Below are 21687 nucleotides of genomic sequence, written 5' to 3' on the forward strand. Positions count from 1 at the left end.
CACTAAGTACCTAGAGACCAGTGATTCTTTCTCAACTAGAACTGCTCACTAGTATCACCTGGGCAGCTTTCAAAAATTCTGATGCCTAAAACCAATCTCCAAATATTCTAACATGCAATCAGAAAAGGGATGAAGATCTGGTTTAGAAAGTCATTAAATCAGTTTGCATTTTCCCCCCAAACTAAAAAGACAATTGTAAAACTGTAAATGATTTACTGAAAATAATTAAAAAGTTTTATAAATAAATCCAAGTCTGAATTCAGACTTGACTTAAGGCTCAGGTCTTCACCACTCCCACCTCAATCTTTATAGTTTTTATAAAGAAAGTGTTAAGCTTAATGATTATGTTGACTATTAGTACCATGTATCTTTAAAAGCAAATTACAACCAACCAAACACTAACAGTCCTGGAATTGTGAGCAATTTTTATCTACTCAATAAGAGTGTTCTGGCAAGCCCTCTTACTGGGAACTCCCGCATCCCCTCCTCCACAACCTTTTATTTTTGGTCACTGATTTTCTTCACAGTATATTCCTAAAATAGTAAGACTGCATTCCTTGAAGTATTCTATGGCTCAGAATTTTCTGTCATTCACATTGGCCCCAACCAGTGCCGTTTTTCTTGCTGTTATTATTCACCTCACTTAGAAATCAGGTCATAACCAGGCACAATCATTGTGCATTTTGGAAGCCAGTTAAGGGTTTGGCAAAAGGAATCACCCTTATTATTTCTCGTGTCCCAGGGAAGCAGAGGCAGAATCACTGCTTTCAAAAAAAAAAAAAAAAAAGGCACAGAGAGAAACAATTGAACATCTGGACCTGGAGTGACCTGGCTGTTCTACCTAAAAGCCATCAAACATGAGGGCCCACATCAGTTACAGTTCACTGGGGTGGATGGCTGATCTGCAAAGCTCTGCCTGGCAGGCTCCGGGATCCCTCACGGCGTCTCTGTGCCCAGATAGCAGCCAGAACACAGTGTGCAGGCTCTAGGGCCACAAAGTTTGTATAGATGTCGGGGATTCATTCCTCCCCGATCTGCGTGGGTTGTGTACTCCTACTTGCTAATGAGGAGGGGCACATGCTGGGCGTCCACAGATCAGTCTCACTGATGGTGTGAATTTGGGCCTAGAAGGCCCTGGCACATGGCAGATGGCCCCTGGAATTCTTGGCTTCTGTGGAAGACCGTCTGGGAAGCAACTCCAGACTTCCTGTTGCTCTTTTTTTTTTTTTCTCCAAGGCTTTCATTTCTGTAGCCAGGCAATATAATAATCATGGGCACAGTCGGCTACTTAACTCTGTGACCTGAGCAAGTTTCTCAGCCTAAGTCTCAGTTTTTTGACATGAAAAGCAGTGATTCATAGTTCCTACATGTTATGAGATTATTATGAGGATTAAGAGACAAGTGGCGCAGAGCTCGTAGTGGCTGCTACATGGTCAATACTTAATAAACTATACCTGTTATTATTGCAGGTAGTCAGGTCTGAAAGCATTTAGTGTTTACACCATTGGACTACATTTGTGAACGATCAATTGTTCTTAAGTAGCAGTGAGAACTTAGCTGGTGCTGCTAGTGGTAAAAGAGCCTGCCTACCAATGTAAGAGACATAAGAGGCGCGGGTTTGATCCCTGGATTGGAAAGATCCCCTGGAGGGGGGCAAGGCCGACCCACCCCAGTATTCTTGCCTGGAGAACTCCATGGACAGAGGAGCCTGGCAGGCTAGAGTTCATGGGGTCAAAAAGAGTCGGACACGACTGAAGCGACTTAGCAGCATGCACCACCTAGTTCTGTCACAGTATTCAATAGCAATGTTCTCAAATTGCCGACTGGGCTTTTCTTTTTTTTTTTCTCACTAAAATACTGGAATTCTTTGGAAGCACTGGAATGAAAAACACAGACAAACTGTGACAAAAGCCAGAATCTGCAACACAGGCTTAACAGTAACTCACCTTCACCTCCTACTCCGTCTCTCCTCTGATGACTGATCTTAAGGAACACAAGATCTGGATCCAGAAGACCTGGATCCAGTCTTCATTCTAACTAGTTCTTGTTTTCAGCTACTAAGTCCTGTTGATTCTTTTGCGACCACATGGACTGTAGTCCGCCAGGCTCCTCTGTCCATGGGGATTTCACAGGTAAGAATAATGTAGTGTTTTGAAAAGAAAAATTGAGAATAAGCCATTTCCTTCTCCAGGGGATCTTCCCTGACTCAGGGGTCAAACCTGCATCTTTTGTATTGGCAGGTGGATTCTTTACCATGGAGTCACCCGGGAAACCAGCTAGTTCTAACTTATGGCTTTAAGCAAATTAGTTTCCTTTCCTGTGAAATGATGGTGCACACCACCGTCATAAGCTTGAGATAAGAATCATCTGTGAATTGAGCGATTCCAGTATAAACGCTAAGGCCGCACGTCCGGCTGCCAACCTGAGGTGGCCTTGCACGTATTATCTCCCCAGTAAGAATAACCTGATGCAATATTATTTACTTGTTAGTATTTTAAACAAATACTACGTGGGGAGGAGAAGGCTTCAATTACACACTGAAATAGTGACCTGAGTTCTTTGTATAAAGGGCTTAGACTTCATCTGCCTTCATTCCTGAAGCTTAGCAAGCATGTGCTTATGCGCCCCCATCGCTTTTCTCCTGCAAGAGTAAGGACCTTCATCAGAAAGCCCTCCAACTGCGCTTCCAAAGAGTCACGTGTCTTGTCAGTGGAGACAGAAAACTTTCTGGCTAGTTTTCAACTGTGTTTATTAAACCACTCTAACTAGAAACAGTGTGATCTATTAACGTGCTTTAGAGATAAAAGGAAGGCCTTTCAATTTATAAACCAAAACACATTGAAATGATTTTATCACACTTTCGAACCAAATGCAAAACTCCCCATAATGCTTAAGTAAAACAAGCATTATCAAAGTAATCGCAAGACATCAGATTCCTCAGAGAGGTTCAGGAGACTTCAGGGATTTGGTAAACATTACTATCAGCTTAGTTCCAGAAAATGGAACACAGGGAGGCTGATGGATTTTCTCAGCTTACTGGAGATGAGGTTTAATACTCTAGACATGTATTCAATGTCATAAAGATATTAAAAAAGGAATGCACAGATAACATACACTTTTAAAATAGTATGTTCTTTGCTGACTGTCTACAGCCACGCTGCCTGTCATTCACTTCCTCCTTCAATTCACTCTAGCCAAGGATCTAGCTCAGGGTGTTCTCAACATTTCAACAGTGCTATACATATTTTAAATTGTAACTAGTACATCTCCCGCACAGAAATATACAGAAGGCTCACAAAACATTACTCAACTTCACTGTATGCAACCAAGATATTATTTCACTTTTTTCAAATGTTGGGACAACCCACTAAATTGATTTTATGAACCATTCATGAGTCCCAAATAGTGACATTTTAAAAAATGTAACTCTTGCTAAATTACAAGTCTATAATAGCATGCATTATGCCCACCCCACACACGACTATTGTTTATAAGACAAAAGACTTAGCTAACTATAGAAGATCCTTCCCAATTTGGCTCCAAACTCATCTTCCCAAGTTCTCACAGTATAGCTCCTAGCTTCATTTCATCCTCTCCACACACCTCGTTCACACTCCATACCTTCTGTTCTGATGATCCTGTTTGCCTCCCCAGGTTCACTGCCTGCCTTTCTCTGCCAGGCTCTCTGGCCAGGATTAGCCAATGAAAAGCACCAGCAGGAAATCAGAGGGTAAAGAGAGACGTATTCTGCTGATAATAAGCCTTTGTAACATAGGCTGCTTCCCCACTTCTCTGTAGCCACGCTCGGATTCATCCTCCCAAGTTCCACTACATGGGGTACCTCCCCTCCAAAGCGCTCCAGAACTTACTTAATAGAATTCACCTTAGTACACACCTCTGTTAGGAGGCTGAATTACACTTAAATTATCTACATCCCAACAGACTCAGCTTCTCCAGGGCCACCACCCATTTCCCTCTGTCCCCAGCCATTAGTACAGAGGTTGGCCTGTAACTGTGATCACTGAAAGGATCACTAAATGAGTGAAAGGTGAGAGAGCTGTTAATTATCAAATGACGTCACAATTATGTGCCAGGAAGTAGTGTTTTCTAACAATGGTGTCTGCAGAGCTACTTCATCGAAGCTCCTCCTCTGGGGTGACACAGTCTCACACTCGTGCTCGGCCGTGTCCGGCTCCTTGCGACCCCACGGACTGGAGCCTGCCAAGTTCCTCTGTCCATGGAGTTCTCCAGGTTAAGAATACTGGAGTGGGTGGCCATTTCCTCCTCCAGGGGGGTCTTCCCGACCCAGGGATCGAACTCACGTCTCTTACATTTCCTGCCTTGACAGGCGTATTCTTTATCACTGAGCCACCTAGGATGCCCGGGGCGACCTAGTCTGTATTTTCTAAATATAACTGCTGGAAGTCAGCTCCAGAAAACCGTTGCTTACCGTGTGGTACACTGACTATCTCTGGCGGTAACTAACTAGCTCCTTCACAATCCCACATTACCTAGCAGGGTGTTTTCTGCTTATTATGCTAATTACATTTTACTTGAAAGATGTAATTATTGCTGCAACCCGAAGAAGTAATTAATGGCCAATTTTAGTGGGCAAAATATTCATTAATCAAGTCAACAGACAACAGACCTACAGAGTTTAAGAAATGTCCTTAGAGAAGAGAAAAAAGAATCACCTAGAGATTCCTCCATTCCATAAATACAGGTTAAGTCCAGTCAATTACAGTCTCCTGAAAGTTTACCTTTCAGGTTTACTCCAATGACTCCTAGTGAAGTCTCAGTTTAAACTTTTGGCTTCTAAAATGTATTACCCAACAGAATTGTATTGCATGCAAAGGTGTGATACGGAGGAGAGATACATCTCATATCGGGTCTCTTGAAAATGCTGATTTGCTCAAGGGTTCCCCAACTCAAATACCAGCCTCTGTTTTCTTAAAAGAAAGGCAGGGAGAGAGGTGTCATAATGAGAACACTATTCTGTTTGCTGGATTTTTACACCATCTTTGTCCCTTATAAACACTCAGCCTTTTAAATGTGAGGGAGAGAGGATATTTAAAATTCTTCTAACATGTTAGTAATAAGAGCCCAGGGAAGTATTTCTCAATGGGAAACAACACAGTGACCAGGGATCAGATCAAACTCTACCTACTATTAAAAGATACTTCAATCCCCAAGACAACTGTCCCTCACACAAAATGATAAACCCATCGCCCTGTTTCCTACAGCTCTTCTCTTCAATGCCCTCTTATAATATTTATATGCTCAGATTTATGTCAACTGTATATTTACTAGACATGTTCCCCCATTACATTATAAGGGGCTTAAGGGACCAGGAGAGATGGGTCACAGAAAGCAGTATACAATAATTGACAGTCAAGTTTATTTTTTACACCAAAAAATATTTCCATGTTTTCATTTAATTTTAAATGCCAACAACCATATTCTAGCCTCCACATGCTCATAAAGCTGTTTAACAGTCCAGAAAGAAAATAATAATAATAATTTTGTTTTAAATAATGTTCACCATCCACATCTTAATAGTCTGGACACTGAAGCATTTTTCATTGAGAGTAATGATCTCCAGGAGTAAAAATAATATAATTATAACTGACCTACTTGGTCAGCTAAATCACAACCAGAAATGCACTGGTATGTATTTCATTCACTGTGTCAAAAAATCTTCATTCTGGACCATCAACATAGCACTAAATTTTGATCTGTCATTGAAAACAGGTCGCTTCTATTTCTGGCTTACAGCAAGGTAACAGGGTACAGCAATTGGCAAAGACAGCTAATATTTCATATTAAATCTCCCCACCTGACCTTCTGAATCTAAAGTAGAGAGACTCATGAATAAGGAATTATTTATTATATAAACATCTCCTTTACGTCTTAAAAATAAAAAACCTCTTAAAGCATGGAAAGAAAGATCAAAATCCTTGGGAAGAAAGCTGGTTGTTGATGGGATGGCCACTGAAGGCCCCTGAAGGCTGTGGGCTATACTCATCAGCTGCCTCCTCTTACAAACAGGAGCGCATGGGGAGCCCTCGCATTTGAGCAGACCATGAGATAAAGCCAGGACAAGCGTTTCCAAGGGAGGACGTCGATGGAAGGGCATGCTGGCCACTCTAGGCGTGGCCCTTTGCCGCTGCCACGCAAGGGGCATGAATTACACGCGCTGTAGGAGAGAGCAACTCTCCTCTACGACTCATTCTGAAATCACACGCGGATTCCCCTTTAAACCACATTTTTGCCTTTCTTTACACAAAAACTTTGAGAAAAACTTTGCAGCTATCTCCCCGCCTTTACTCCCCCACCCCAGCCTAGGTAAAGTGACCCTCCCGTCTGCTCCCGTGCACCCCGACTTCACACTCACCACAAGCTCTGCCGCCCAACTGGCGCTCCCTCCCGCAAGGCCAGAGTTTCTCAAGGTGCGGTGGGGGAGCTTTACAAACTAGTTTACACCTGGGTACTTCTCCCGCGATTCTGACTTAACTGATCTGAGACGGAAGAGCCACTAAATGAAGGCACTTGGAGTTTTAAAAGCTCCCCAGGTGACTCTGATGTGCAGTCATGACTGAGAACCACTGCCGACTTCAGCTCCCCGAGGACATGCCCCGTGGCTGGCTCACCCTAGACCCGCCCCCCCCCCCCCCCACCTAGCCCCACCCTGGCACCCAGCACAGTGCCTGCTCACTGAGTATTAACTGAATGAATATAAAATGCTGTCCAATGATTGCAGAGTGAGGGTAAGCCGGGAGGGGACCGGCTCGGGGTATACACTCACTGTGCTCTTCAAACTGGACGTGCACCAGAGCCAGGTGGACGGCTTGTTACAGCTCAGCCTGCCGGGCCCCACCTCTGAGAATATGCAATTGCACCAAGCTCCCGGGTGACACAAATACTTCCAGAACCATCGCCCTATAAAGGACCAAAGCTGCCTAATCATCTTAGATTCAGCTACATGTGGTAACACGTGACCGCTGGGGCCGTGTGGCGAAGGGAAGTAGTACTGTGGGGAACGTCACAGGGAGGGATTGCTGGCCAAAGACCAGGGCCAAGGACACCACACCTCTGGACTCCCAACTCCCCCAGGGAATCTTTCATTTTCATGGCTTAAGTATCTGAATCATCTGTCAGGTGCTCACGCCCACCAAGGATTAAGGTGTGGCCAGTAAGAACAATAGCATCAACATGTAAGTAAAAATTACAGAACACTTTCCTAGAAATATAGACCCAAGATCAAATTTTCCCAGAGCACCAGTGGCAGACTCCAGCCAGAAAACAAACCCACGGCTGCTTGTTAAATCAACTCAAGCACTAGATTCTACAGCTGTAAAAATACAGTGGTTTAAAACCCAAGCTTCTAATAGCCACCCAACTAGATGCTATATTAGAATTACTTAGGGATTAAAAAAAAAAAATGCAAGTTTTCTTCAACTCTCAGTTAAGAGATTTCTTTCTTGGGAGACAAAGGTAAGGACGAAGGAAAATGCCCAGTGCATCAGGTTTTCCCACGAGTGTACTGGTTACTGGTTCCCAGGAAAGGGAAGGAGGAATGCTCGCCGGCCCTTCCCACTGCCCTCCAATCACACAAGCCATGAACAGCGGCACAAATGGAATCGTGACAGTGACCTGGGCAGGGCTATTCTCTCCCATGGCTAGTTACTGGTCCTCTGGATTCTAGCCAGCAGTGATAAATCTGAATGTCTGAAAACTAAACACTCTTGGGTTGTGAAAAAGCTAAACTGCAAGGAGTTTCTGAAGCGGAAGTAAACAGGAAACTGTGGCTTCTGAAAAAGACCTCTGTTATTAGGACGAGAGGCGCAAGAAGGTGGACGATTCACCTCCACAACGATGGTAAAGCCTTACAGTTACATTCAGCCATAGTGACATCATGGCTCTAGAAAATGTCATATGGATAAATATTAATGTGGTGTCCTGGACGGGATTCCACAACAGAAAAAGGACAATAGGTTAAAAACTAAGGAAATCTGAATCAAGTCTTTACTTAGTTACCAGTTTGGTTCATAATTGTGACAAGTATACTATACTAAGGGCTTCCCTGGTGGTGCAGCGGTAAAGAATCCACCTGCAATGCAGGAGATGTAGGTTCAATCCCTGGGTCACGAAGATCCCCTGGAGGAGTCTATGGCAACTCACTCCAGCATTCTTGCCTGGAGAATCCCATGGACAGAGGAGCCAGGTGGGCTGAAGTCCGTAAGTTCGCAGAGTCGGAAATGACTGAGTATGCACGAATACTAAAGTAAGATGTTCACTAAGAGGGAAAACTGGGTATGAGAACACCTAACTCTCTACTGTCTGCAATTTTCCTGTCAAACTCAAATTATTCTACAATAAGAGGTTGTTTAGAAAAATTAGGACACTGATAGTCTGAGACATTTGTTAAAGCAAAGTGGTAGACACACAGGTAGGTATCTGTTGCATTATTTTCTGTATGCTTAAAATATTTCTGAAATATTTCCTAATTTAAAATGTAATTTGAAACTAAGAAAACTACACACATACACGCATCTCCAATCCCCATCCCACAAAAGGGCTGGTGTTTGATTCAATAAGGATGCTATGCTGAAAGCAGGCCTGAAACACAGCCTCAGCCACCAGCTCCCTCGGATCCCCTTTGGTCGGAGGCACCTTGGACTGTTGGTTCTGTACGGTGGAGGGGACACCCTCCCCCATCTCGGGAGTGCCCTTGGAGGAAAGCTGTGAAGGATGTAAACTTGGTCCCACCTGCTCCCCAGGCTCCCAGCCTCTGCCTCTCCCCTCACATCCTCCAGAGCCTTCCACGTTTGATCCCACATTCCCACGGAGCCTGAAACCCAGCTGGACCCCTTCATGTGTCACCTGCCAGCAGCCTTAGGATGTGGCTCTCCAAAGAGCAGAGGCTTGTTAACGATGACAGAAAAGAGTCTCTGAGCCCACAGGAGGGAACTGAAAGGTGGAATTTCAAGGCACTGGGACAGACATAGGGCCACCTGCGTCTTATAGGTCCTGCCCAGATTCCTTCTTGGCTTCAGAGTGGACCGCATCTGGGCAGAGCTAAAAGCCCATTCCCTGTGCTCCAATGGCCTAACTCAGCGATGATTCCTGAAGTTGTTAAAATCAACACATTGATTTCTTACATTGTTCAACCTCCAAATGAGTTAAAAACAGGTGGTGGACCTGCTAGAATGGGAGGGTAGGATAAGAGGAGCTAAGAGGCCAAGACCACTCATAAACTGGAATCTAATCCCTGCAATGGTGGGGCGTTCACGGCTGCCCACGCGTTCCTGAGGAGGGCTATTTTCGCTCAGCTGTTTGAACGCCAATACCAAGGAATGTGTGTGGCAGCCAGCCTTCTCCCGACACCTCTGCCTTGGGTCTCGCCCAGACCAAGTGAGTGAGGATGAGGGGAGGGAGGCCCAGGAGACATCACTTGGGGGTTGAAGAAGTGAAACTGAGAGCTCACTGGTTTGATTTCTAGACCAACAGCGTGTGCCTACTTGGTTCCTCCTTGTCCTTATCTGTGCAATTACCTTATTTCCTCCACCTCTCGGAGTCAAATCCAGGCCTCCCCAAAGGGCCCATGAAAGTCCTAAATGCAGCCAGGGGCTCTCTGCTTGCTTTTACCTCATTCATCCTTTCACTCCACAAATACCGACTCAACACTTTACTTTATGTGTGGGTACTTCTCTAGGCACTGGAAATACAGCAGTGAGTGAAACAGAGAAAACCCCTTCTGCTCTGGACTTTACAGTCTAGATAGGGAAAGGGTCAATAAGGAAATAAGTGAATATATACTAATCTGCCCACAGTATGGGAGACCTGGGTTCGATCCCTGGGTGGAGAAGATCCTCCGGAGGAGGACATGGCAACCCACTTCAGTATTCTGGCCTGGAAAATTCTCATGAAGAAAGTAGCCTGGCAGGCTACAGTCCATGGGGTTGCAAAGAGTCAGACATGCTTGAGTGACATGTAGACTGTGCATCTACATGTATATGACATCAGGAAGAACACGGGGAAGAACAGCTGGGGAAGGTTCTGGTCCCTTCACCGGCAAATGTAGCACTATTATTATTCAACCTGGTGAATGCTTCTGTGCCGTCTCTTCAGCCAGATACCCTACATCCAAGAAGGACAGGGGTTTCAGGCTTCTCTGAAGACAGCTTTGTACACCTAACAGGTAATCAATTCTGTTGAACAAAAGAATTTATGTGATGCAGCCAAGTCCTATTTTAGAACCTGAGACCTTCTGGGCATGGAGGAAAGTCAGGACAGTGATGAGTGGACGTGGAGCCACGTCCGTATCACATCCCTGTCTCCGGGGCAGCATCCATGATGAGACACAGTGAAGCAACCAGATGTGATTCCAGCATGGAGGATGTGTACATTTTAGTCGAAAAGACAGTCAACAGGCAATAATTTCAACCTGTGACCACTTCCTTGAAGGGAACAAGCCGGGAGGTAAAAAGGGAGACTCTCAGCAAGGAGGTTAGGGAAAGCCTTTCTGAAAAGGTGATGTTTCAGCTGAGATGTAAAGGATGAAAGAAGCCAGCTGGGTAAAGGGCAGGACAGGAGTGGAGGAGGAGGGGTTTAGGGATGCAGGGGAGGGGGTAAGGGTGCAGGGATGAGGCTGGGGGGGCAGGGATGAGGCTGGGAAAAGATTGGGTACAAGGGAAGAGGCAGGGGTGCAGGGATGAAGTTGGGGGGGCAGGGTGCAAGGATGAGGCTGGGAGAGGACAAGGTGCAGGGGAGGGCACAGTGGTGCAGGGATGAAGCTGGGAAGAAGGCAGAAGAGTCTAAGCAGGAGAGCACATGAAATTCATATTTGAAGGTTACTCTAACAAGATAATCCCAGGATCAGGGTAACCACATATCAGTTTGTTGGGACAATATCATTTGGTCCTAATGCCTCAGGATGCTATTAATAGCACCCTATTTCACTCTCCAAAGTGTTACAGATTCAAAGAAAAATGATATAGTCATCCTCTCCAGACCCATTATTATAACAAACATGATCCATTGTTATGTGAAACCGGATATTCTCCAGGTCGATCATGTCCCTCTCAAACCAAGAACAGAAGTCGATACAACAGATTCTATAATCAAGTCAAGCCTGCCTTCCAGCACCATAATTAATAAAAGGTTTTACTGTATCTTTTTTTTAACAGGGAAAAAATAAAATTCCATCAACTTCTTCCATGACACATTCCGTGTTCACAGCAGCCGCAGGGGGCATACTTTTTCACGGATCAAATCAACAATTTTCGTGGCTCAGCTGGAGCTGTTCTCACTCTATGGACAAACAGGGCCAGTCCCTGCTCTCTGGGCTGAGATACTGTGAGCCCTGTTCTCGAAGAAGTCTGCCAAAGTCACCACCAAGGAGCTCCAGGTTACATAACCTCTGTTTCTCTAACCTCTCCTCTCAGGTCTTATTTTTCAAATGTCCAGTCATCCTTGTGGCTCCTCTGTTCCTCCTTGCCAAGTTCTTCACACGGACACAGTACTTCTAAAGTTGTACGCCAGAAGCACTCTGCTATTTCCCCTACCAAATCTTTCCAGAAGCTTCAAGTCTGTTCTCCACATCTGAGCCGTGGGCTGGGAAGCTGGAAACAGCCCTACCACACCAAACCATGCCTCCTGTATTGCTTTCACCTGTCTTCCTTGGACCAGACCACCTAAAGAGAGGATTAAGTGTAATCTTACCACATCTAGGTTACAAAGGCATGCATGGGTGGCAACCCATAGCCGCTTGGATTAGCCCCCCTTCTCATATTCCATCTTCGAACCACAGTCAAGGTAGAGGCCACCTCAGTAATACTCTTTTCATTTAGCAGATTTATTTCAGGCTGATATAATAAAGAGCCCATAGAAGGGCTGGAACTAGTGCTGGACCATGGCACTGCCCTCTGCTTTGCCCTTCATCATTCCAAGGAAATGCCACTGCCCTCTGATGGTTTTCTACTGACCTACATGCCCATGTCTTTTCTCATCCCTCTCCTTAAGTCTGCTTTGCTTCTTGAGGGCAGAGAATGTATTTAATAGGTCTTGATATTATTCACAACATGGGACCTTCCATGTAGCCAGGATTCAACAGATATTTGCTGACCTATGTGGGCACAGGTTCTTCAGGCTCCTCCTCATTTTCTTATGATGCAGACAGTCAAACAAGAGTAATGTTACCAACCATAACTATGAATGGAGTATGCCTTTTAAAAATAATGAATCACTATGTTGTATAACTAAAACTTATGTAATATAGTAACAATAAAATGAAAATTTTTGTAATGTTACCAGGCTTTGGGAAGGCACAAGCCCATAGACCCAGGTTCAAATCCAGGCTCTGGCACTTGGTTACTAGTTAATTGACCCTGGGAAGGATATTTCATCTTCCTTCATCAGAAAAACGGTCATCACACACCTCCTTCTCTGCGAAGGCTGCAGGGGCACAGCAGGGCTCCCACGTGTCTGTGATCTTCCTGGAGCACTACTTTCCCTCTTTTGTATCCTTTGCACAGTTAACACAAGATCCTATTTTTTCTCTTGAGGTTAAGTTTTTCCCAAAAAATAAAGAGAGGCTGAGAAAGGGGGGAAAAAAAAAACTGTAACAGTACCATGACTAGAGATATTACTCCTCCCATCCTTAACTACTTTCAAAAACCACCCTAAGAAAGAGAGAGAACTGTGCTGTTACTTGTATCTTTAAGCAAATTTTTTAAAGTGCTGAGATGACACCAAAATGGGGGGAATTTCTGAGGTTATTTGTGCATAAGTAGGAGGTAGGAAAGTATTTACATTTAGAGAGAGAACTAAGAAAAGCCTCCTGATGAGGTGTGAACCAATGGAAAACTGCACAGGGAAAACTCATCGGAAAGGCAGTCTGTGGACCAACTACCGCAGCCCAAGGAACCGGGTTAGGCGAGCCAAGCTCCTGGACTGTGTCTTCCTCTTTGGACTTGAATGCTTAGGGAGGCAGTTTTCATGCTGACACCCAGGACTGATACCACACTGACATCTTGTGGCCACGAGCACCATGACACATACATGGCGCCAGAGCAAAACGGACCTGCTTATTGATACTGCCGCCATCTGTCATTCCGCAGCATTTAAAGAACTGCAATGTTTTCAAACCACAAACTCACTGTTTTCATACCACGGAAGCACAAGCGAGGAAAGGAAGCAGCTGCTGTATCAAGGAACATATATGCTGGCCGGCAGTTTAATTGTGATACTGGCATTTGTACTCCAATGTATCCGTTCTAATACCTCTGATGAATGTCACCGTTTTCAAGTACCTGCAACTCTTGAGTGAGCACTGCTTCTTATCTGGCACCTGAGACTCCAGGTAGCAGACTTACTGAAATACACTGATTACTTAAAAGTGAAATGGAACTGGCAATCAAATACCAACTACACCTCCCTCTCATGAAGTCTGAGAGGGAGGGGAAGAAGCAGAAAAAGAAGCCAGTTTTTGGAATTTCAATGTTATACTTCTCTTCCCAAGCATACCCAGGAGCTTTCTGGTGAAGGATGGAGGCCAGGCACCCTCATCTTGCAGAACCCCAGGCTGGATGGAGTGTCTATAGCATCCAAAGCACCTGGGGGCCCTGGTGCACCCCAGACAGTACTGGGGCCAAGAAGCAGTCATGGGTCCTGGTACCACAAACTTTCTGGCATAAAGCACAGGAGAAGTAGAGAAAGGACACCTGGGCCCTGGGAGTTCTGGTGCGGGAGATCCGAGAGAGGCTTCCATGGAGGCAGCATGTATCTGTTAGGACAGGCAGTGTGGGCCATGTAAAGGTGGGCATGGAGGCACTGACAGCGTGTGGTTAAGGCCGCGGGCCTGGCAGTCAGACAACACAGGACTGAATTCCTGGGCCTGTCACTTCCTAACTATACATTGGAGCATGTCACCTGAACTCTCGAACTCTTTTTTTCCTTCATCTTAAAAGCAGGAGTAATACTTCTCAGGTTGTTGTTGTGACGAATCAATGAAACCATGTGTAAAAGTGATGACAGCACACATTCAGTTCAGTTCAGTCACTCAGTCGTGTCCGACTCTTTGAGACCCCATGAATTGCAGCACACCAGGCCTCCCTGTCTATCACCAACTCCCGGAGTTTACTCAAACTCATGCCCATCGAGTCGGTGATGCCATCCAGCCATCCCATCCTCTGTCGTCCCCTTCTCCTCCTGCCCACAATCCCTCCCAGCATCAGGGTCTTTTCCAATGAGTCAGCTCTTCGCATGAGGTGGCCAAAGTATTGGAGTTTCAGCTTCAGCATCAGTCCTTCCAATGAACACCCAGGACTGATCTCCTTTAGGATGGACTGGTTGGATCTCCTTGCAGTTCAGAAAGGACACACAAATGCTAACGACTGCTGTTGACAGCTGGAGGATGAAGCAGGTGCAGAGATGGGCAGGAGCATGTGAGCATATGACGAACAAGGACATGAGTGGGGGGTGGGGGGTGTATGTGGTTGGGAGAGCAGAGGTCACTGGGCACCAGGCTGAGGCATCTTGACCACTTCTTGCTTCCTCTGCGTTCCCAAAGTGTCCCTGAATCTTCATCACTTTGTTTTTTAATCTCTTTATATCCCCTCTCTTGAAAGGTTTGTTCGGCTTCTTGGTGGCATGGGCCACACCACAGTACACGCAGCAGAGGGTGGCGTGCACAGCAGACACCCCATAAGCATTTGGTTTGGCTTCCCTGATAGCTCAGATGGCAAAGAATCCTCCTGCAATGCAGGGTCAGGAAGATCTGCTAGAGAAGGGATAGGCTACCCACTCCAGTATTCTTGGGCTTACCTTGTGGCTCAGCTGGTAAAGACTCCGTCTGCAATGCGGGAGACCCGGGTTCAATCCCGGGGTTGGAAAGGTCCCCCGGAGAAGGGAAAGGCTACCCACTCCAGTATCCTGGCCTGGAGAATGCAATGGACTGTATAGTCCATGGGGTCTTAAAGAGTCAGACACAACTGAGCAACTGCACTTTTACTTTCTTTGACTTGGCCCCTTACTGAGTTGGGCTGCTTTTGGCAAGTTGGTTCCTCACCAATAAAATATGAATAAACAATGATCTGTGCCTCCTTTGGTGGCAGTGAAGATGAAATGAGATAATGCAAGTGACATGTGACATGGGACAGACTGGGCTATCAGAACCACACTCGCTAGCCACTTATATTCTATGAAATCCAGTCTCAAAGACCTACGGATATGCTTTGGGTAAATCAGAGGGGACTGCGTGATAGCACCACAAAAATATTTCTGAGGAATTTTTTAAGACAACTGGGTTATCATCTTAATTTCTCAGCATTATGTAACTTCTCAGTTCTTAGGCATAGTTCCAAATACACACCATAGCAGCACTGTCCTTAACTGCTTTTCCAGACAAAATCTTTCCACATTTCCACCCCCAAAATTCAGTCGGCACCAGTTCATTCTGATTGTCCTAACAAATGGGTGAATTATGCTGCAGTAAGATGGTTTAATCCCATCATCTGCTCCTACCTGCCATAGGTTCTAACACTAAATAGAGCTGGAAAACCTTCTTTTAAGAAATAACATCTGTGGGGTTTTGTTCATAATAAAAAATGGTTATAGAAAAAGTGGAAAAATTAGAAAATTATGGAAGTTATCTACCATCAACTACTGAAATATAGTCCAACTCGTGCTGTTGCTGTTATTTCCTTTCAGTCTTCTTTGCATATATTTTTTAAATTTAAAAATCAGTCTTCATTTTTCACTAATTATAATTAAACATTTTAATATATTGCTTTTCATAAAAAAATAACTGAGTACGAATTTAGTACATAGAGCTGCCTGAGACACTAAGAGGTACTAAAAGATACCGAGGCACAAGAGAACATTAGCTGGTGATAAACAGTAAGTAGTTAATGGACACTGTACAGGGAGGGATAAGATGAATTCTGCATCACTGGAAAAGTACTGCTGATACAGTGGACAGAGTGCTCGGGGTGGGGAGGGGTCTAGAGTGGAGGTCAGAGAGGCCTGTTAGAAGTGGTGATGGAATCTTTACCCGGCTTCCAAGAGATATTTAAAGGGCTCACTTTCTTTCATCTGACATTCAAGGTCCTGAATCTGCAACTTGAGGGATTATATGGTAGATAAAACAGAATCTTTGTGCTTAAGGAATTTGTCATCTACAAGGCCAACACCGTATCAGGTCACCAGAAGCACTCTGCAGCCCTTGGCAGAGATTCCACAGCCCAACTACATTTCCTAAAGAACTGTGCCCAACTGAATCGTAACTTGGGTTTCCTCCTTATAAGACGGCCAAGCATCTGCAGGCAAAGAAAGCCTAGGCCACAGAGAAAGTGACTGCAGCTACAGCCTTGGACTTCGCTGGGTGTGACAATCTGGGGACGACAGGGTCAACCCCTCACATCCTCCCATAGCCCTGCGGTCCTGACATGGTCTCAGCTGCTAAGAGTGGCTACTCAGGACTGTGACTGTCCAGGGCTATTCTTTATCACCTCACTGCTGAAAAAAAAAACGCCACTCATGAGTGATAGTTTTCTCTAAGATATTCTGTTTCCATTCTTAACATTACTCCAGCCAACCCCTTATTCCCTTTCCTTGGAAGTTCTGAGTAAGGACAAGAAAGGAAGTTAAACTTTCAGTGTAGATACACAGGCTCCGTACAGCAACACCACATCTAAATCCTTACAACCACCAGCATGAGAAAAAGATAAGGCTGTCCTCACAAAGCAGATGACAAAACAGGGAAATGTAAACTGTCCTGCTTGAATTTACGCACATGGCTAATCAGAGTTCAAGCAGGCTTCAAACCCCATTGTGACACCAAGCCCAGCTTCATTCTACTATGTCATTTTAATTACACAGAAAGAAAAACAGGTCATTTGAAAATATACTGTCTTTCTTAAGTTGGAGGATATTGAGTGCATTACAGAAGTCTGGTCAAGGGCCTAATTTGGGGTTTAAGATTCTACTTTGATCTCATACCCTCAACTCCTAAACCTTCATTTCTGGTTTGGCACTGCATTTAGTCTTGTCAGCACAGCTCTCACAGTACCGGAAGCTGGACTGATGTGAAATGGATTGATTTCTGTCTAGGTTTGGGGAAACCTAAATTCTAGGCCAGCCTTCCATAGTGGCCGCGGCTTTGTGAGAGATGGTGTGGGGCTGGGATTACTCCGGCCACACACATGCTGCTATTATTTGGAGCTTTGGCACTGAACTTCACCGTGGTTCTGCTAAGACACAGTGGGTTATGTATGAGTGAGTGATTCACAAGTAGGGTGATCATATAACTTACTGTCCAAACTGTCATGACCCTTCTGAGAGTGGAAGAGGATGCAACACAGAATCCAGGTTGGGCCAGGGCCAAGTAGAACTTCTGTTCCCCCTGCTCAGAAGGAGCTCTCTTAGCCTCCAGCTTAAGGCCTAGATTAGAGCAAGTCTAGAGGTCTGGCTGGTCTGGTCTCCAGGCTTACAAACTCATCCTGTTGCCAACAGCAACAGTGGCTTCTGAAGAGGAAGCTTCAAGAGTGGAGGTGGGGGGACCAAAACGACAAAAAGCATTCTTCTCTAGAGCCCAGAGCTAGCTTAAACCACCTGCCCTAAGCCTTGAAGGCAGGCTGTTTTCTTACTGTATCTAGACCTCAGGCCAAGAGAATATCCTCCCCAGAGAGGGATATGAAAATAAGACAAAGGAAGTATAGCACAGACACAGAACTGTTAATATTTTGGGCACCAAAACTTTTAATGTTCCTGGGCACTTGTGGCCAACCCTGCTCTAGGACCCGTATCAGCTCCTTGTCCCCTCAAGTCCCAGACTGGAACACATCTAATGTACATACAAGATGTATACTGAGTAATGAACCCCCTAGAATGTACAGGTGACAAGACATCCTCGGTGTAGTGGAATCCTGTTGACAGCACTTATGTTGTTAATATAGCAATATAAAGTGCCAATGCAAATGCTATTTCTTTCAAGTCTATTGATGCAAACGTAAATGGATTTTATAACTAGTCTATTTATAAAAAGAATAATAACAATGGAGACCCAGTACCCTACCCCTAACACAGTTCTCTATACCTAGTAGTCACTTACTTAAATGTTCTCTTGACTGAACAGAAACAAAGTGGAGCAAAGGGCCTCTCAATGCTGAGTGACTGGGAAGAGCTGTCCATGGAGTGGCTGAAGTCTCAGAAGACACATATACCCCGTACCTTGGGTTTGCAATGCATCAGTCAGAACTGATTTGATTTACTGCCCCAAGTGGGCTTTACACCTTCCCCCCTATTCACCACTGTGTGTTTTTCCACTACCCACGTTTAAAAACAGACACTTTAACTTATGGGCATGTAGGGCTGGGGAAAGTCTCCGAGCCCGAGGCTCACCACAGTCGGTCCCCTAGATGGGAACAGCCGAGCAGGCGTGTCAGGGGTGGTGGTCTGTCTCCTGTCCTGGATGCACGGCCTGAATGGACAGGCCTCCTGACCCATCCCCATGCCAGTCTCAGGGGATGCTGCCACAGGGGCTCACTTGGCAGGTAGAGCTGCTCCCATAGTGAAGAAGGAAATAATTTTTCTTGTTGTCAGGCATTAGGAAAAAGTGCTTCCAAAATGCTGGGCCCTGGACTGTTTCTGATCTCTGATGAGAGATGAAGCAATGATGAGGACAGTCCTTACTTACAGTGTATACTCTCTCCGAGTTATAAAAACATCCCATCGTTTGTGAAAAGATGTTGACAGTAGATATTACTATTTTTTTGGTAAATTTTCAATTGGCAAAAAAAAAAAGCATCATTATTGATGAAGTCTTTGGTAAAGTTTTGCTTGCCCACGAAAGGCAGAAGTCTAGGAAACATGGCCCAGGACTCTACTCCATGCCTTTGAATAGCAGAGAAACAGCCATGGGGGTAGAGAGGCAGGGATAAGACCTGTTTCAGAACTTCAGTCTGTTCAGTGCAGGACAACATGGCCCTACGTTAATAAAAGAAGCAGAAGGCAGCACAGATGTCCTCAGACCTACTGCACAATAGGCTCCGTGCTGACTCCATCTCAGATCATCCTCGTAACTGCTCTGTCAAACAGATACGACATTTCCCATATTACAGCTAAGGACACAAAGGCAGTGGCACTGGTGCAAAGCACTCGTGGAGGTGACACCAAGGACTTGATGGAGGGCTGGGCTCCAGTGCCAAAGCCTGCTTTCTCTCATTGCAGTGTGGGGTGGGCAGCAGGGAGACTTCAGGCCTGGAATGAACAAGCACAACAAAGCTTCCAAGTTAACTGCTGAGTTGTGCAGGGGGCCTATTTCTATTGAAACTCATCGATCACAAGATCACAAGCAGGTTACAGTGGAATTTTGTTTACTCTCTGTATTTGCTATCAGTTTATTTGCATACTTTATCTCTGGAAATGACCTTTATCAAAATATGTTCAATATGACACACCCATCTAATCTCATGTTACTCTTCAAAGTAATATTATTCAGGCAAATCTAAATTACCCAAGTAACCACCTTCCTCATTTTCTTTGTGTTACTTGCTCAGTTGTGTCCGACTCTTTGCAACCCCATGCCCTGTAGCCTGCCTGGCTCCTCTGTCCATGGGATTCTCCAGGCAATAATACTGGAGTGGGTTGCCATTCCCTTCTTCAGGTGATCTTCCTGACCCAGGGGTCAAACCAGGGTCTCCTGCATTGCATGCAGATTCTTTAACCATCTGAACCCAAACTGCTTGTCACCATTTCTAAAAATGGTTATGATAGACTAAAATAATTGTTCCTTAGAACCATCAGAGTGGAAGTGAAAGATTTTTAAGAATATGAGGACCAAAGAGTTGATTTGAGTATTATCTGCAGATGTAACTGTTACTGCTACTTTCCAAAATGCCATATACCACAGTATGGCTGTATTCTTAAGGGAACACAGCATTTAGTATATTAATATTAGTGTATATAACTGTTGTGAATAATAGGATTGTGCACCTCACTTGAAATGTCTCCTTTGTCATAACAACTCTGTTAAGTGTTGGGAATAATATTAGGCAATCAATCATTCAACAAACATGCACTGGCTGTCTATTAAATGCCAGCCACCATTCAGGGTGACAGGGACACAGAAGTGAATTAAAAAATATAGACAAAAACCCCAGCCATTAGGGATTTTACATTCTGGTTGGGAGTAGACTGGTGATATATGGTAAAAAACTTTACTTCTTAAAATTAAAATGGAAAAAAGTTTTTTTATTGAAGGATAATTGCTTTATAGAATTTTGCTGTTTTCTGTCAAACTCAATGTGAATCAGCCACAGATATACATATATCCCTCCCTTTTGAATCTCCCTCCCATCTCCCTCCCCTTCCCACCCCTCTAGGTTGATACAGAGCCCCTGTTTGAGTTTCCTGAGCCATGCAGCAAATGCCCGTTGGCTCTCTATTTTACATGTGGTAATGTAAGTTTCCATGTTACTCTTTTCATACATCTCACCCACTCCTCCCCTCTTCCACATCCATAAGTATTCTCTATGTCTGTTTCTCCACTGTTGCCCTGTAAATTAATTCTTTAGTACCATTTTTCTACATTCTGTATATGTGCATTAGAATACGATATTTATCTTTCTCTTTCTGATTCACTTCACTCTGTATAATAGGTTTCTAGGTTCATCCACCTCATCAGAACTGACTCAAATGAGTTCCTTTTTATGGCTAAGTAATAAGATTGCCGGGAGAAATATCAATAACCTCAGATATGCAGATGACACCACCCTTATGGCAGAAAGTGAAGAGGAACTAAAAAGCCTCTTGATGAGAAAGTGAAAGAGGAGAGTGAAAAAGTTGGCTTAAAGCTCAACATTCAGAAAACTAAGATCATGGCATCTGGTCCCATCACCTCATGGGAAATAGATGGGGAGATAGTGGAAACAGTGTCAGACTTTATTTTTTGGGGCTCCAAAATCACTGCAGATGGTGACTGCAGCCATGAAATTAAAAGACGCTTACTCCTTGGAAGGAAAGTTATGACCAACCTAAATAGCCTATTAAAAAGCAGAGACATTACTTTGCCAACAAAGGTCCATCTGGTCAAGGCTATGGTTTTTCCAGTGGTCATGTATGGATGTGAGAGTTGGACTGTGAAGAAAGCTGAGTGCCGAAAAATTGATGTTTTTGAACTATGGTGTTGGAGAAGACTCTTGAGAGTCCCTTGGACTGCAAGGAGGTCCAACCAGTCCATCCTAAAGGGGATCAGTCCTGGGTGTTCATTGGAAGGACTGATGCTGAAGCTGAAACTCCAGTACTTTGGCCACCTCATGCGAAGAGTTGACTCACTGGAAAAGACCCTGATACTTGGAGGGATTGGGGTCAGGAGGAGAAGGGGACGGCAGAGGATGAGATGGCTGGATGGAATCACTAGCTTGATGGATATGAGCTTGAGTAAACTCCGGGAGTTGGTGATGGACAGGGAGGCCTGGTGTGCTGCGATTCATGGGGTCGCAAAGAGTCGGACACGACTGAACTGAACTGAATATTTCATTGTGTATATGTACCACAACTTCTTTATCCATTCATCTGTTGATGGACATCTAGGTTGATTCCATGTTCTAGCTGTTGTAAATAGTGCTTCAGTGAATAGTGGGATACATGTGTCTTTTTCAACCCTGGTTTCCTCAGGATATACGC

At 44.7% G+C, this 21687-nt stretch overlaps 1 protein-coding gene across 3 annotated transcripts in view; it reads right to left on the minus strand.

Moving 5' to 3' along the window:
• Positions 1-21687, minus strand: part of JAZF1 (JAZF zinc finger 1) — a 322431-nt gene that overhangs the window by 156226 nt on the left and 144518 nt on the right. The window contains exon 1 of one of the 3 annotated variants that reach the window (XM_070467827.1): positions 3622-3854. The exons of the other annotated variants lie outside the window; for them this stretch is intronic. Coding sequence (XP_070323928.1) covers positions 3622-3814 — 193 coding nt within the window. The 5' untranslated portion in view covers positions 3815-3854. Of the gene's footprint in view, positions 1-3621; positions 3855-21687 lie in introns of those variants that run through there. 3 annotated transcript variants of the gene reach the window in all.

Source organism: Odocoileus virginianus, chromosome 1, assembly GCF_023699985.2.
Source record: "Odocoileus virginianus isolate 20LAN1187 ecotype Illinois chromosome 1, Ovbor_1.2, whole genome shotgun sequence".
Lineage (NCBI taxonomy): Eukaryota > Metazoa > Chordata > Mammalia > Artiodactyla > Cervidae > Odocoileus > Odocoileus virginianus.